Genomic DNA, 18218 nt, shown 5'->3' on the forward strand with positions numbered 1-18218 from the left:
GCAACAAAACAGGACAGGAATAGACTGTAACGCACAGTAAAAACAGCAGAAAAAATAATTGGTGCCCCCCTGCCCACTCCCCAGGTCTTGTACGATACAAGAACCAGAAACCAGGCAGGAAAATCACTACTGACCCTTCACACCCTGGACAAAACTGTCAGTCATCAAATCATCTGTATACATTACATACACTACTGCTGCTGTATATTGTACAAAAAGCATAACATTGCACAATACTGTTATTTGCACTAACATGCACTTCTCACACTTAATGTATGTAACTGGTCTGTCATATATTCTGTATTCATATTTAATACTCATACTGTCTATATTGTATCACATCTGCATTGTCTTGTATAGACTGTATTGTCTTGTATAGTACAATGTTATTTATGTCTGTATTATCTTGTCTTGTATAGTATAGTGTTATTTATGTCTGTATTGTCTTGTATAGTGTTATTTATGTCTGTATTATCTTGTCTTGTATAGTATGGTGTTATCTATGTCTGTATTATCTTGTCTTGTATAGTATGGTGTTATTTATGTCTGTATTATCTTGTCTTGTATAATGTTTTTTATGTCTGTATTATCTTGTCTTGTATAATGTTATTTATGTTTGTACTTTTAAGAGTCACAAACTTGGCCTGATAATAAACCTGATTCTGAAATCGCAAATTTACGACACTTTAAGGTAACCGTGTCTCTGTTGCTTTGCGTTTTCCGCCTGTATTTCGACCACCTCAAGTTATGACGCTATCCTGCTTCTAAGTTATAATCGGCTTGTAGTTTGTTATTGCAAATCATCCGACCAATTACGGCTCAGGAGGCGGGACATTTCTGAATTAGGGTGGGGAAAAGAAATCAGGCAGTACTGGACCTGTGCACTGGGTGGCACTGAAAGCTGCAGTTCATTGAGCGAAACGGAAAGAGAAAAGGGAGTAAGCAGAGCTGTCACATAGCGCCTTGTATTTTGAGTTGGATTGTTGCGGTCTGGGAGCAAAAGCAAGACGGGACGAGTGCGCGAAAGAAAGGCAGATTTATCCAGACGACATGGCGGACGCTAGCGAGGTTTTGATGTCGGTGTTGTCTACTATCCGGGTGCCGAGGCCCGGAGACCGCGTTCATAAAGACGAGTGCGCGCTGTCATTCGCGTCTCCGGTGGGCTTTTTTACTGCACACACTACTATCCACATTACTATCTAATTTATCTCGTATTCTGCTTTTTGTTCAGCTGTTTATTTCCGTTAAGCCGTTAGATCGGATCCACTGTTTTTAGCCTTGCTGCTAAACGATGCTGAGTTTCGCAAGTTAGCACAATGGCTAGTTGTGTTAGCCAGCTTCATTCAGAAGTTTACATACAGCGTTGATTTACTTCAAAACAAAGCTGATTTAAATCTTAATTACCAGACATAACAATCTCTGTCACGTCACTGATGTTTACATAATAAACACGACAGAATTTACGTAACCAGATATCCTTTATAAGTACCAGGATAGCTAGCTATCATTACTAGCTGTATTAGCTACCTAGCTAGCAAGCTAAGTTCGCTGAGTAATGATCGGGCATCACGACTTGTGTCCAAAATGCTGCCTTACTCCCGAGTCCATACTCCATACTAACAGCCAAGCGCTTTAAACCCAAGCCCATTGTGTTCATTTACACGTTGTTTAATTGGTAAAACCGTTTAAAAGACGCGTTATAACACGTCAGTGACGTGAGGCTCGAGCGTGCGGCGTGACGCCAACACGAACAGCTGTAGTTCATTTAAAGCGAATTCTTTAAATCTATGTGCTTTGTAGCTAGACAGATAAACAGCATATTTTGTCCTTGCTGTTCAGGAGAGCGATGGAGGTCTGTACGTCTGTATGAACTCCTTCCTTGGCTTTGGGAGTCGCTTTGTGGAGCGGCATCACGCGCGCTCCGGCCAGAGAGCTTACCTGCACATCAAGCGCACGCGCAAGCCGCACACCCAGGTAACCTGCATCACATTGCTTAAGAGGTTATATGGAAGCTCAGCACACTTCCCAATACTATAAAAACTCCTCATTTTGTTTTTTTTTTTCCCTCCCCGTATAATATAATGCATTCCTTCTTTTAAAGGAAAAGTTTTGCTTTGAATAATATGCACCGTCACAAAGGAACACAAATCCAGATGTAGCTTTAGATCCCTAATAAGCAAGCCAGAGGAGACACCGGCAACCAAAGACAGCTTTGATATCTAACTTTGATCTTTGGTGCATCGTGGGATTATAAATTAATCTTCTTATCAAGTGTGGAAAAAGGATATCCATAAGAGTCTTTATGATTATAACATCAGTTCTTAGATACAAGTTGAACACGGGGGATGTGTGTTACTGTTTAAGGTGTTGGACTACTGATCAGAAGGTCATGAGTTCAAATCCCAGGTCCAGCAAGCTGCCACTGCTGGGCCCCTGAACAAGGCCCTTAATACTCAATTGCTCAGTTGTATAAATTGAAATTGTAAGTCACTCTGGATAACAGTGTTTGCTAAATGACTGAAATGTACAAATTCCACTGAATTAAAAGTGAGACTTGAGCATGAACTGTTTTAAGGGATGTTATGTGATGTTATAGGAACGTACACATAAGTCTAACTAGTGATTAATCATTAGCACAGTTCAGTGACTTCAGTAAAGTCTCACACAATGTTTAATGAATTGTATTGTAAATACAGGGAAAGCATGCATTATATGACTGCAGGTGTATGTGCTGTTTTGGGAGGTTTGCTGGTGGAGCAGCAGATTATAACTAAGCACAGTGGTCGTCCTCCTCGTCATCTACACCTTGTTTACATCGATGAAGTACAAAAATGTGGTGCACAATTCCTCAAATTTATTAAGTCATTAAGGGTGCATGGATTTAAATGCTGACTGTTAGCAGTGTTTCCCACAGATCTAAAATATACTTGAGAAGGTCAGAGAAACATTAGGATACATGGTATGCAGATATTAGATATCATAGAATAACAGCACTTATGGAAGATCAGTATTTGCCCCTTGCTCATCATAATAATGGGAACGCCGTTCAAATGGTAAGTGTTTTTACCGTGAAGTCGATGCAGTGCTACATGATTAAAACGTGTTTGATATCTTGGATCGTTCTGCATGTGTCTATATATTTAGAAATCCACTTAACACACCTCTTTGCCACGATGCATAATGACGCCTCATCTAATTGGCGTTGAAAATTTTAGTGTAAACTGACTGAAATTTGTGCCAACTTTTTTAGCAACGCGCCAAAGGCATCAAATCCAAGCAGTGTGTGCTGCCTGTAGGAAAAGCAGCACCACTCTCTCTGCTGTTGGATCTTTTGTCTTCTTCCAAACACTGTCAACTCTCTCCCATATCTCTTAGGGCACCTGTGTCTGACAAAAAAGTTTATTTTCATGCATGACTATTTCTAGAATCATTTTGGAGTTATCATCAGTTATCTTTTTCAGTGTATATCTCACTATGTGGCTTTTGTTCTTGTGGACATCTGTGTTATTCTGGGATTCCAGTTTTTTTCCAATTAAAAAACCGACAGTGTTCTAACAGTTACGGACATGACCGATCCGGATTGAGATCCAGTTTGTCTCAATTAAATAAGAACTTCCTTTTATTTTTAAGATGCCTCTTGCACACTGACAACAACTGTTGAGCAGGCTGCGATCAAAGTGAAATTTTGATGAATTGTTTGAAAGTAGTTCAGTTGAAAGCATGTTCTTATTGGCACTCCAAATCACAGGCAACATGAGAAGTTAATAGAATTTGTTTGTTTAATTTTTAAAAGAGATAATGTAATGAAACTCGTATACATTTCTCATGTACTGTCTTGTCTTCTTGCACTCTTTCCCCTGACCCTAAGCATGTGCATGAGCACTTCTTTGAACCCCAACGTGTGAAATGGCACAAAACCACAGGAAACACACTTGATCTTCCTTTGACTTTTACTTTATGTTTATAAAACCTGTCCTCTTTTTCATGTGTTGTTCTTAGATGTATCCTTGACGTGAATAAAAAGCTGCTAATTCGTGCATGTTTTTCAGAACGAGGATGACGGCAGTACTGGGTCAGGAGATCCTCCTAAAAAGAAACCCACTCGCCTGGCCATAGGTAAGCCCCAACTTGACTTGCGTTTGAGATGGCCATTTCTTCTTAGGATCCCGTTTTGGGTCCGGGGAAAACTGTTTAGCGTTGCAGCATGATGTAGAAGTGCTGGCTCTAGGCTGAGGAAATTGATCCACTTCCAGCACCAAAATGCTGACAGTTTGAAATCCATAACTGCACTAGCCAAGGGCATGAGAAAGTTATTATAACCACCAAGACATTACACGTTGTAGACATTTTGGTGGGCATTTCAATTCAGTTTATTTGTATAGCGCTTTTAACAATTGACAACATCTCAAAGCAGCTTTACAGAAGCATGGAAACAAAATAAAAATGTTAAAGTTTAAAATTAAGTAACTATTTATCTCTAACATCTATCATCTATCTAACAGAGTTCAAAGTTGTTTTTTGCTATTTTTTCCCTGTAAGATACACACAGATAAGCAACGTTGTTGTTTCGTCACTCACTTTATATATATATATATATATATATATATATATATATATATATATAAAACACTTTCTCAACAATGATCAGATCATCAACGCACAAAATGGATGAATTGCAGCTACAAATCTTCTCGTTTGTGATTGCTGTATTATGATAATATCTGAAACCTGGCTGCACACGCCAATTCCCGACGCAGCAGTTTAACTAACGAGATGCACTATCCACCGACAGGACAGAAACAAAGACCTGGGCAAGAGCAAAGGAGGGGGGCTTTGTATTTTTGTGCACAATGATTGGTGTAATAACAGCAATATCATAGACACTTACTGCTCGCCTGACTTGGAAGCGCTGTCTGTTGGAAGCGCATATTGTAGACCGTTTTGTTTACCAAGAGAGTTAACAGCAGTAGTAGTGACTGCTGTGTATATTCCACCATACGTGTATTATACCATACGTATTATACCATATATTACACCAGTGAAGCTCTCACTCCGTTACATAATACTGTAAATAAACTCCAACAGAATGGTCAGAGGATAATCAGATCACTCTTCTATGCTTCTTCTAACAGCATACAGCCCACTTAAGAGAAAAACTGAGGACCATCTCGCAGACAAAAATCTAAGATGAGTGGCAGGGAATTTATAGCATCACCAACTGCAAGAAAAATAACCACAGCACTGTATACACAGATGCTTCACTGGCCAAGGAACTTAACCATTTCTTTGGCTGCTTTAAGCAAAGTTAAGCAACCCCAATCATTTCAGCACCTCCAACAAACTCTGGCACCTGCCATTTCATCCTACAGAAGTATGAGGTGAGACACGTGCTTAAAAACGTGTACACAAGGAAGGCTGCTGGCCCGGATGGAGTATCTGGCAAAGTACTCAAAACCTGTGTCGACCAGCTCGCTGGGGTCTTTACAAAGACCTTTAGCCTCTCATTGGCATCAGCCATCATACCACCCTGCGTAAAATCTGCTACCATCATCAATGTTCCTAAATAAGGAGCCATCAACAGCCTGAACGACTACAGACCGATCACAACAATAATTATGAAGTGCTTTGAGAGACCGGTCTCACAGCACATCAAATCCAGCCTTCCCTCCACCTTCAAGCCATAAAAGTTTGCTCACACATCAAATAGGTCTATTGAGGATGTCATCACCGTAGCCCTCCACACTGCATTGGATGACCTCGAACAACAGGGAACCTTATGAAAGAATGCTTTTCATAGATTTCAGCTTGAAATTCAATACAATTATCCCAGACATCCTAGTAAGCAAACTGACTGAGCTGGGCCTCTCTCTTTCCATGAGTACCTGGATAAAAGAGTTTCTCACAAACCACCTCTCCTCCACTATCACACTCAGCCCCGGCTGTCCACAAGGCTGAATACTGGGCCCTTTACTGATCTAACTCTCCTCCCACTCATTCTACAGTCATTCATTCACTTCATACTACAGCAATTGGACTCATCTCAGGATATGACGAATCAGCCTACAGAGATGAAGTCCAGAAACTTGAATGGTTCTTTGATGATAACTTATCTCTAAAACAAAAGAGCTCATTCTGGACTTCAGGAAGCACTTTATACCAACGGGGACTGTGTGGAGAGGGTCCAAACCTTCAAATTTCCTGGGAGACCACATATCCAATGACCTTTTTTGGTCTGCTAACACCTCAGCAACAATCAAAAAGGCATAGCAATGGCTGCATTTTATCAAAGTGCTCAGGACAAACAAACTGATGGTGTCCTTTTACCGCTCTACCATTGAAAGCCTGTTCGTGTACTGCATTTCAGTGTGGTACTCCAGTTGCACTGCAGCAGACAACAGAGCCCTCCAAAGAATTATCAACACAGCCGAAAAAAATCACTAACAGCTCACTACCCTGCCTGGAAAGCATTGCTTGCTCCCACTGTCACTCACAGGCCAAAAAGAAAATCAAGGCCATATCACACTAGGACATCATCCGTTTAATCTTCTTCCCTCAGACATGTGGTACAGATCCCTAAGATACAGGGTTTCAGTCGCTATCAGGACTTGTAATAATCTGCACTAATGCACACTTGAGCATAAACAACGTTCAATTCTAGATGTGCAATGCTGAAGGTCAATGTGCAATAATATCTCATCATTTAACCACTATAGTTATTTATTCCTTTTCAATGTGTACTTGCACAAAAACTTGTATCTATGTAAATACTTGAAAAATTGTAGTGCCTTGTTTGTGGTTACAGTTTTTTTTTTTTTTAACACCAGACAGGAGCAGTGCGCCTAATTTTGTTGTATACATTGAATAGGAATACAATTAAGTTTTGTAAGGTTAATCAGTGGGGCTAGCAGTGAAATGCTTTCAATCTGATGAATCTGGATTTTTCTTTTTTGAGAAACACGGATGATCTGGTCAGAATTTTTCACCAAGATCATAGATCTAGAACCTGTGTTAACAGTCCAGGTTGGTGGAGATAGTGTAAGGTCGTTTCCTGTCACGCTTTGGGTTGTTAACACTAATCAGTCATCACCTGAATGTCAGACACTATTTGAGTGTTGTTGCTGATCATGTGGAGAATTTACCATCTTTTAATGACCACGATCATCACGATAAAGCACCATGTCACAAAGTAAAAATCATCTCAAACTGGTCTCATATACATGATAATGAGCTCAGTGATCTTCAGTCAGCCTCCCAGTCACCAAATCTGAATCTAATAGATCACCGTTTGGGATGTGGAATAACAGGAGAATCACAGCATGAAAGTACGGCTGAAAATCCACAGGAGCTGGGTGATGTAATCATGTCAACATGGAGAAGAATCTCAGAGGAATGTTTTCAAAATCTTGTCTTATCCATGCCATGAAGAACTGGGAGCGAAGGGAAGCCCAAACCAGTATCAGTGCTGTGTTCCTAATAAACAGGGTTCCCACACATCCTGGAAAACCTGGAAATCCTGGAAAATTAATGACCAATGTTCCAGTCCTGGAAAACACATGGAAAATGAGAGAAAACATAAACTGTCCTGGAAAAAATCTTGTTGTCCTGGAAAATTATTATTTTTAAATGTTCTTGATCATTTAAAGAACAGTTTACAACTGGTCGAGACAATTAACGTTAGTAACAGAAAGCGCTGTTTAATCTCGCTGTGACGGATGACGCTGTCTTGTGTTGGCGGTTTAAGGTGCTAGGAATGGTTTAAGTGCTCGAATATTTTCAGCAAATGGTGACGGGTAAGCAGGTTAATCTGAATATCATGTGCAAGGGGAATGCACAGCAAATTAAAGCATGACAGCATTGGCCTGAGAAAGGAAAGGGTATTAATATGTGCGGTCTTTTTATTTTATAAATGTTGAAATTTCATTCACATGACAAATTGTCTTTAAAAGTATAGTTAAGTAATAGCCATAAAGTGTACGCTGTTTTTAAGACTTCTGGAGAGAAGAACATATTACTTTAGGCCGTGAATCTGTGATCCTTGTCTTTTTTTTTTTTGTCCTGGAAAAGTCCTGGAAAATGATCTCTGAAAAAGAGTGGGAACCCTGATAAAGTTCTCAGTGAGACATTGAGATCAATATCGGAGAGAATCTCATCCATGTAGCTCATAACACACAATGTCATTACATATAGTACATTTGATTTTATTTTAGTTTCCCGATTAGGCTTTGGCATTGTTTCTTTTTCTTTAGGAGTCAGGAGTAAAGTGTCACATTCATAACTTTTGGTTATCTTTAAATGATGCTCACGTTCTGTATAACGCTGTGTTTCAGGGATTGAGGGAGGATTCGACGTGGAGCAGGAGCAGTATGAGGAAGAAGTCAAGGTTGTCCTTTTCCCAGACAGACAGGAAGTCACCTCAGAGGACCTGGCCACTATGCCAGATGTAGTGAGAGAGCGAGTAAGATTAGGATCGTTTTTTTATTTGGTTTTACGTGTGTAAAAAAAGAAAAAAAAAATCATACAACACAACAAGCTGATGTCTTTCATGCACTTCTTTCTCAAAAACCAGACATTCAGTAACCGTCATTGCTGTCTCTTCAGTACTGAAGTATTTAATTATTAAGCTTGTATTAGTTCTTGGTTTATACCTACATTAATCATGAATGATTTAAAATTTAATTAGTGTAATAATTCTGAATCTATTCCTCAAGGTATTGCCTTTAGTTTATTTTTTTTTTTTTTTTTTTTTTTTGGTAATTTTAATAGTTTGAAGTTAATTGTAATATGAGTTTTAATTACATTTTTAAAGACAGTTCTTATAATACGTAATGGATATACTGAAACTTTAATTTGTCTTACTGAGCCAGTACTGTTTCTACACAGTGGTGTTCATCTTAGTTACAGTATTGTTTGTGTGCGTGTGTGACAGGTGTCACTGTCGATGGCGGGGTTGCTCGCTGCAGACTCGGTATCACAAGCTCTGCAGGTAGAGCAGTGGGACGGAGAAGTGAGGCAGGAGTCCAAACATGCAGCTGAACTTAAGCAACTCGACAATGGAGTAAAAATTCCTCCTAGGTACACACATGGTCTCATAAACACACACATGGCCACACACACACTCACTCACACCACATGCTCTCACTATATAGGTATTATATACTGTAAATGCACATTGACAGGAAATTCACTTCAGTTTTTTACACCAATATTTGTTTAGGTGTTTTGGCCGTATATAATTTCATTTTTTTTTGTCATGTTTGTGCTCTAACGGTGTGTTACTCTTCTTTGACTGCTCAGCGGGTGGAAGTGTGAGGTGTGTGACCTGCAGGAGAACCTGTGGCTGAACTTGACAGATGGTAAAGTGCTGTGTGGGCGTAGAAACTTTGACGGGTCAGGTGGAAATAACCACGCTTTTCAGCACTTCCAGGAGACCGGCTACCCACTGGCTGTCAAACTGGGCACCATCACCCCTGACGGAGCTGGTAAATCTCACTACTGCACAACCTCGGTGAAATGAGGAATATAAAAACATAAAGTCTTTGACAAATGTTTGAACAACGCTGTAGAAAAGCAGACCTAGTGTTTGGACATATTTTATAAGTTATGACCTAGAAATGAAGGAGTTTTCTATGATGCACAATATTGGAGACTGAAATGCACTGTGTTGCTTTTTACATCCAACACTGAAGAACAAAACCATCACACTATTGTTCTTGTATTCTTTGAGCTCAGTAATAAAAACAATTAGCAAGGGAAAGCTTTTTAATGCTGAATGTATGTCTGAGATCTGGGTGTTAATTAAACGACCTACTCTGATCTGTATGTATTTGTCATATTTAGACTTTTATTATGTTTTACTAGTGATTCCCTAAAGCATAACGATGAAGAGATTAAAGAATAGCAGAGATTTAATGAAGAAACAGTGAGTTACTAACATTGCTAAATTGTCATACTGTATATAACTATATGTGTATGTTTTATATATATATATATATATATATATATATATATATATATATATATATATATATATATAAAATATGTTTATTTCTTCATCCCATATCTACTTAGTGACATTCTTATTCCTTTCATTATTTTACTTTTATTCTCTACAAATTCAGTGTATAATTCTTAAAAACTTTTATTTATTTATTTTTAAAAATTATTTCTACTTTGTACTAATTGCTTGAACTTTTCACTTCATTTGAATGTCTCCGCCAACTAATGTGTGTGTCAGAGTGTGAGATCAGCTTTGAGATAAAACATTGATGTCAATGAAAAATGGCCTCTGGTTAACATTGCACTTTTTAGGTTTTTGTAAAAGACACATGGTGATGCTTTGTATTCGCTGTGTGTTGAATTGACTATTTTCTTTCAGATGTTTACTCATATGATGAGGATGACATGGTTTTGGACTCAAAACTGGCAGAGCATCTGAGTCACTTTGGTATCGATATGATGACCATGGAGAAGGTGAGCCATTAACAAGTGCTTTGTTTATATAACGATACATTTACGAGTTATCAGTGAATCAAATTCTGTATGAGTGGCTTATCATGAAGATGTTTTTATATTGTATTTATTTGTGCTAAAAAGAGGTTGATTCCTCCCTGCCTTTGTGTCTGTTCGTTGCAGACAGAACGCACTATGACTGAATTGGAGATTGCAGCGAACCAGCGTGTGGGAGAGTGGGAAGTGATCCAGGAGTCCGGCACCACACTGAGGCCTCTCTGGGGCTCTGGGCTCACGGGTATGAAGAACCTGGGCAACAGTTGCTACCTCAACTCAGTCATGCAAGTGCTCTTCACCATCCCTGACTTCCAGGAAAAGTCAGTAACATGTTATTTCATTAACCTGTAAAACTGTGTCATTCTCGTATATCGTACGTCTGCTTAGAAATAGAAATGAAACGTTTACTCCTAAATGAATTCTGAATACAGTCCCAATCTATATTACAAACAAGTTCTAAATTATTTGTAATCACACCCTCTAGTGTCACCCATATGAGGATGGGCCCCCCTTTGAGTCTGGTTCCTCTCAGGGTTTCTTCCTTACCAATTTAAGGGAGTTTTTCCTTGCCACTGCTGCCTGAGTCACCTCAGACTTGCTCATTGGGGATAAATACATATACATACATACATACATACATACATACATACACACATACATACACACATACATACACATATACATACACACACACACACATACATACACACATACATACATACATACATACATACATACTCACATACATACACACATACATATATACATACAGTGAACTATATATATCTTGAATTTTTATTATATTAATTCTTTATACTTCTCCTTATGTTTACCTTCTGCTCTATGTTTATGTTCTGTAAAGCTGCTTTGAGACAATATCCATTGTAAAAAGCGCTATACAAATAAAATTGAATTGAATTAAATTCATAAAAAGCATCTCTTTAACACGTGTGAATCTGGAAAACTCAACGATTAATTTTGTGCCTCGATGCTTAGTGTTTTTTTTATAAGCAGTAAATTGTAATCACATTGAAGCTGATTTTAAACTAGAAGCACTAACCTCACTGTTGCCCTGCCGCTTAAACATATGTTTACCAGTAAACCGTTTTAACCGGCTGAACGTGGAAAACGCAGTAGCATGCACAAAACCATCTGTTGATGCAAATTCCATGCCTCTAGATATACATGTCAGATACACCCACATTTCTGACTTCCAATTATTGTAAAACCAAAAGCATTGCACAAACATTCCGCTTTGTCGTTCCTACACTGTTTTTCCGCCTGCCGTCAGCTTTTTTACTAAGGAGAAATCGTTTCCACTCATTACATGAACTGATACGCCCGCAGCGTTGTTACCGCGTGGAAAGTTTGAAATTTAGTAGCATTTAATTGTAATTCAATTGCCGAATACTAACTGTGGAGAATGGGCTTTATAGTGTTTCCCTTTAACTTACTTTAATAGGTATGTGTCCAACATTGACAAGATCCTGGACGAAGCCTCAGGTGATCCCAGTCAAGACTTTAAAACACAAGTGTGAGTATTTTCTAAAGCTTGCTATAGCTGCATGTACATCTTTTATTTGCTGTAAGACTTCAATTCACCAGCAGAGGTCGCAGGAGTGTCACCTAGCAGGAGAGCAAACTGAAGGACAAATGAACTTTTGCTTGATTTGTACTCAAACCTGCAAATCACTTTTAAATACTGAATGTTTTTGGTCAGAATTCTTTCTTCTTCTTCTTCGTGTTTTCTTAAATTTTTTTTTCTTTCTCTGGCTGGCAGAGCAAAACTGGGCTATGGTTTGCTCTCGGGAGAATACTCTAAACCCGCTCCAGACCCAGGCGATGACCCCAGCGCGTCCTCTGAACCCAGGGTAGGACCACATATGCTCGCGTGCATCGTGTTCGTCTTTCGATGAGATCTTGCATTTCTTTTGCAAATTCGTGTTTCATATTGTATTAAACCGTATTCCATTTACCTCAGTGTGATCGATTTCTCAAATCAAAAATGTGGATTCATTTTCCATAACCGCATCTCCAAAAAAAAAAAAATTGGGGGAACATATAAATAAATATAATATAATTTTTCATATGGTGAGATTCTCTAAAGCGATGCTTATTTAACTGGAATTATTATTTATGTAATTATTCTTCTGTTTATTATTAATTAATTATGAAAGTCTTCTTCGTGGATGTTCTATAACACTGAATTTAACTATAAACTGTTTAAATAAAAGTCATTCATTAATAAATAAAAGTAGAATCACTGGATAATATGTGTGGTATAATGGGAATAACACACCGTGAGAAGCTCTTATAGGAATGTGATCCACTTCAGTGTGGGTTATTTTCCTGCAAAAGGCGAGCCAGAGGAAATCTTTTAAATTGAGACATGAATTAGACTCGAGACCAGTTGTTTCATAGAAGAATATAGACATTTTCTAAGCACTGGGACAATTCAACTAAATGGTGATTATGCTTCTGATGATTTGCTTATAGGGAGATCAGGTTGGCATTGCGCCACGCATGTTCAAAGCACTCGTCGGACGAGGCCACCCTGAATTTTCCACAAATCGGCAACAAGACGCTCAGGAGTTTTTTCTTTACTTCATAAACATGGTGGAGGTAAGCAACGTCTCTTCTCCATCTCCTTGTCTCTCCCCTGATTCTCTTGTTTATACCCACTCTCCATCCCTCTCACAGAGGAACTGTCGGTCAGGGCCAAACCCATCTGAAGCATTCCGCTTCCTGGTGGAGGAAAGGATCGTATGCCAGCAGTCTCAGAAGGCCAAATATACCCAAAGAGTAGACTACATAGTTCAGCTCCCTGTGCCTATGGACCAGGCCACCAACACAGGTCAGAGGATCCTGGAAATTGTTGTTCATAGATAACTATTTTGAAACTGCTACTTAACACACTATTGATAAACAATAAGATAAGACAATATTCTTATGTATGTTGGATTAAAGCCCCAGGAACAGGAAGTGATAACTAGTGATAGGAATGTAATTAATCTAAATAAAATCTCTATAGTCCTATTTACTGCCTGTTCGGACCTTTTATGTGCATGTCAGACTGCATACGGTTTGACAGAAACAACCTCTCGACACTGATGACTTGTTAGAAAAACGTGTAGGAGTCAGTGAGCAGAGCAATTTTTATTTTTAATTGAACATCTTTTATTAAAAAAATAATAATAACTTAATAGTGTACTGAGTCAAATACTCCTGTCTTAACCTTATTTTTCTGTTACTGTTCGTAACTCAGCCTTTCTTTCTGTTTCTGTTTTCGTCTTCATCAGAGGAGTTACAGGAGGCCGAGCATCTGCGGGAGGAGGCAGAGGCATCTGGAAACCCCCCTCCTGCTGCTCCTCGTGCTCAAATCCCATTCTCAGCATGCATGAATGCTCTTAGTGAGCCAGAGACACTCACTGACTTCTGGAGCTCTGCGGTGCAGGGCAAGACCTCTGCCACCAAGTAAGTCACTTTGACAGTTTCTGTCTTCCTTCTTGACTCTGCACTGTGCTCTTCACATACACCATATTGCCAAAGGTTTTGGGAAACTCCTCCAAATCATAGAATTCAGGTGTTCCAATCACTTCCATGGCCGCAGTTGTATAAGCACCTACTGTATATACATGCAGACTGCTTCTACAACATTTGTGCTCTCAGGAGCTGAAGTATGGTACTGTGATAGGCTGCTAATTGCGCAGTAAGTCCATTCATGAACTTTCCTCACTACTAAATATTCCACAGCCAACTCTTAGTGCTATTATAACAAAGTGGAAGCAATTGGGAACAACAGCAACTCAGCCACGAAATCGTAGGCCACGTAAATTCACAGAGCGGGTCAACACATGCCGAGGCTCACGGTGTACAGAAGTCGCCAGCTTTCTGCAGAGTCAATAGCTACAGAACTTTAAACTTTGTGTGGCCTTCAGATTAGCTCAGAAACAGTGCAGAGAGAGCTTCATGGAATAGGTATCCATAGCCGATCATCTTCTTGTCCAACATCAGTGCCTGACCTCGCAAAGGCGCTTCTAGTAGAAGATGGTCAGAAATTCCCATAAACTCCTAAAGCTTGTTGAAAGCCTTCTCAGAGAAGTGGTGAAGTGAAGAGTGAGCCAAATCCATACTAAACCCTACGCATTAAGGACGGGATGTCATTAAAGTTCATGTGCATGTCAAATCTTTGGCAATAAATTGTGAACACAGGTGAATTTAGACTAAACTTCTCTTCCCTTTTCTGGATTTCAGGACCACACGCTTTGCTTCATTCCCTGACTACCTTGTCATCCAAATCAAGAAATTTACTTTCGGCCTGGACTGGGTCCCTAAAAAACTGGGTAAATATTTAATCTGCTTTATTTATGATGTGACCTGCTTATGTGCTTATTTTTTTATTTATTTTTTTTAAATATATTGTTGCTGTTATTTTTACTTTATGCTTGTTTCTAAAATGTAAAATATGAGGCTTGATAACAATGTATTGTATCTCTATTTTTTTTAAACCAATGTGGTGTTTTTTTAGTCTAATGTAGTTTATGGATAGTGACTGTCGTATGTTTATAAATTAGAAACAGAGTAGCATTTTGAAACCCGTCTCAAACGTCATTCATGATTTATTCCTCGCGTTATTCATCCCTAGATGTTAGCATCGACGTTCCTGATACACTGGATCTGAGCGAGCTCCGGGGAACTGGACCGCAGCCTGGGGAGGAGCTTCTTCCAGAGGTGGCCCCGCCCCCTCTCATGACCCCTGACGTGGAGGTCAAAGGTATCCTGGGTTACCATGGCAACGAGGAGGAGGACTCTCTCTATTCCCCACTGCTGTGTCAGTCTGTCTGTCTCTTTCTCTTTCTTCCTTATTCATCTGTCCATCTCCGACACTTTTTTCCCAACTGTTTTTCATCCTTTGCTTACTTCTTGTTATTTGATGTTGCATGTTTGCATGTAAGGTTTATGCCTGAATTTTGTAATCAGGGACAAATTAGGATATGGAAAAAAGATATTTGGAAAAATATTGTTGTTTAATTACAATTTAGCGTCTAAGATATTTCATTCAGTGTTCATTTGTGACTTTTATTATATTTTTTTGCTAGTTTGTTTTGGTTTGCCATACACCTAGCATTATTTTTTATAAAGACTTTTATGTCAGTGAAGTATTGACTCATTTGCCAAGCCTTTATTATTTGATCGCAGCTCATATGTAGTTATCTGATGTGCTGTAATATCAAGTCTCTTTAGGAAATTCTGTCTCTGTGCCTCAGCTCCAGTGTTGGATGAGTCCACGGTGTCTCAGCTGTGTGAGATGGGCTTTCCTCTGGAAGCCTGCAAGAAGGCTGTGTATTATACCGGGAACACGGGCATCGATGCCGCCATGAACTGGGTAATGGGGCATATGGACGATGCAGGTAAATCTATCAATGTATCAGAAATTGCAAGCTGAAAACACCTCATTCCAGGTTCTATTAACCAGGTCCACATGTTTGATTGCAGATTTTGCCGCTCCGTTGGTGTTGCCTGGCTCTAGTTCTGCTCTTGGATCCACACCCACCGAAAGCCTGTCAGAGGAGCACCTGGCAACCATCGTCTCCATGGGATTTAGCCGGGATCAAGCCTCACGTGCTCTCAAAGCTACGGTGAGCGCACTACATAGTGATTATAACTTCACATTAATTACAGAAGTTTCTATTTCTGGTGTCGGGAACAGTTCAGGACACAGTCATGGTTTATTTAACCTTCAGGAAAAACTCTTCACCTTCACACACAACTGCATATGCTGCCAGCTGACCTTGAGAAGGCGCATATAAAAGAAATGAGTGAGAATAATAAACATGAATGAGGTGGATTTTTTTATCAGCCACTGCAACTTTTCTCCAAAGGTGTTAAAAATGAAATAGACTAAGCAAAGCTTGTCGACGTACAAGAAGGAACGAAAGTTTTGTGTTTGTTGTGCGGTTGAGCGCAGGCACAGCTCTTCTGTTTACCACAGTATAAAAGTAAGCCTGCATCTTTCAGCAAGCTCTGTGTATGTGCAGTAGCTTTATACCTTTGATGGGACCCCATTGCTGCACATAAATGGGTTAAATAAAAGTTCTTTGTAAACAGGAAACTGCTATTGGCTACTGCTATTTCCTTTTTGAGTTCAGGTGTTTTAATGCACGTTACAGCAATGTAAAGAGATTCCCTGGCTCAGTGGGAGAGATCATGAGGAAGTTAAAGTAAATTTAATCTTACACAAGTAGTCATAAACTGATTCTCTAATTCTCATGTAGTAATAACTTGCGTATTTATTTTCCTGCATTTTTTTTAAATAAAAATTTCGTTTTGGATTTTGTAGTAAGCGTGTAGTAAAACTCTTTGTGTGTAGAGTAATGTTCTCGAACGAGCAGTGGACTGGATCTTCTCTCACCTGGATGATCTGGAGTCTATGGAAGTGTCTGAAGGTGGACGCTCAGAGGGCGCCAGCGAAGCCAGTCGAGACGCGCCACCAGGACCCCGCGTTCGCGACGGACCAGGAAGTGAGTCGAGTTTGTGTGTTTATACGGTGATGTTGAATAATAAGTAAAAATAGGTACGTTTTCTTAGTTTTTAGTGATAATGCTTACATTTTGGGGTTTTTGTCCTCTTAAACACCACAATGGACTTGAAATGAAGCAAACAAGATGTTGTGGAAGTGAATATTTTCAGCTTTAATCCAAGAAAAAATCATTTATAAATGAATTTCTATTTTCTGAAACTCTTCCGGATCTCTGTTCTGTCCTGCAGAGTACGAGCTGTTTGCTTTCATCAGTCACATGGGCACGAGCACAATGTGTGGTCACTATGTCTGCCACATCAAAAAGGACCAACAGTGAGTAAATCGCATTCATTTTAAAGTCTCATGCTGTCTTTAGGGAATAGTTTAATTACTTGCTCTCTTTTCTTTCATAGATGGGTGATCTTTAATGATCAGAAAGTCTGCGCCTCTGAGAAACCACCAAAAGACCTGGGCTACCTGTACTTTTACAGGAGAGTGGCGGAATAGAAGACTACATCATACACACACACACGTTGTCTTAGCTGCTGAGGGATGCAGGGGGGCATACTAAAGCTTCTGAACTGACAGGTTTTTTTTTTTTGTTTGAGCAATTCGAGCACTTCTTCTGCTGATACTGCCCACAGCCAGCCAGGGGAGGGTCATGCTGGAGTGAGCAGTGCTGCAGGACTTCTAATGACACAAGTCAACTCCTACAAAACATTCTCTCTCTCTCTCTCTCTCTCTCTCTCTCTCTGTCTCTCTCTGTCTCTCTCTGTCTCTCTCTCTCTCTCTCTCTCTCTCTCTCTCTCTCTCTCTCTCTCTCTCCTTCCCCCTCTCTCCTCTGGTTCTGTAATGGTTATCCACGGTTACACATGTTGTTGCTTCTAGAGCCTGGCATGGCTCTTCTCCCATGGGTTCCAAAAACAAGGTTTCTTCAGAGCATGGAGATCACTACATGACAATGAAATAAAAGGTACACACTGAAGATGACTTGCATAAAAAAGAAACAAGATCAAGCTGGTTGTGCTGTCATGTGTTGCCAGGCTGATAGCTGAAGGGGTTTTTCTCCATTTTTGGGGAAATGAAAATTTTGTTCTTTCCGCTTTGAAAAAAATAATTAAATAAAAGATGTGTCTCTTTTGCCAATGAGTCTGTCTAGAGTTATTCAGTTCTTTACATTCTACATTTACAT

At 39.5% G+C, this 18218-nt stretch overlaps 1 protein-coding gene across 1 annotated transcript; it reads left to right on the forward strand.

Moving 5' to 3' along the window:
• Nucleotides 1–884: 884 nt before the first annotated feature.
• Nucleotides 885–18172, forward strand: usp5 (ubiquitin specific peptidase 5 (isopeptidase T)). Its single transcript, XM_060870639.1, has 20 exons — nucleotides 885–1158; nucleotides 1840–1974; nucleotides 4050–4116; nucleotides 8328–8455; nucleotides 8927–9072; nucleotides 9295–9479; nucleotides 10376–10470; nucleotides 10633–10826; nucleotides 11969–12040; nucleotides 12287–12377; nucleotides 13003–13128; nucleotides 13207–13360; nucleotides 13806–13980; nucleotides 14761–14849; nucleotides 15152–15280; nucleotides 15774–15917; nucleotides 16003–16145; nucleotides 16877–17027; nucleotides 17275–17359; nucleotides 17440–18172. Exons 1-20 carry the CDS (start codon nucleotides 1051–1053, stop codon nucleotides 17531–17533), a joined length of 2511 nt encoding a protein of 836 aa, XP_060726622.1. The 5' UTR covers nucleotides 885–1050; the 3' UTR covers nucleotides 17534–18172.
• Nucleotides 18173–18218: the final 46 nt, after the last annotated feature.

Source organism: Tachysurus vachellii, chromosome 5 (assembly GCF_030014155.1).
Source record: "Tachysurus vachellii isolate PV-2020 chromosome 5, HZAU_Pvac_v1, whole genome shotgun sequence".
NCBI classification, from domain to species: domain Eukaryota; kingdom Metazoa; phylum Chordata; class Actinopteri; order Siluriformes; family Bagridae; genus Tachysurus; species Tachysurus vachellii.

What these genes read in the sequence shown, in the direction of transcription:
- usp5 (XM_060870639.1), top strand. Translation starts at nt 1,051, where the DNA reads ATGGCGGACGCTAGCGAGGTTTTGATGTCGGTGTTGTCTACTATCCGG. An exon ending in CATCACCCCTGACGGAGCTG is followed by an intron (nt 9,480 to 10,375) that starts GTAAATCTCACT and finishes ATTTTCTTTCAG; the next exon opens with ATGTTTACTCATATGATGAG. An exon ending in GGACCAGGCCACCAACACAG is followed by an intron (nt 13,361 to 13,805) that starts GTCAGAGGATCC and finishes CGTCTTCATCAG; the next exon opens with AGGAGTTACAGGAGGCCGAG.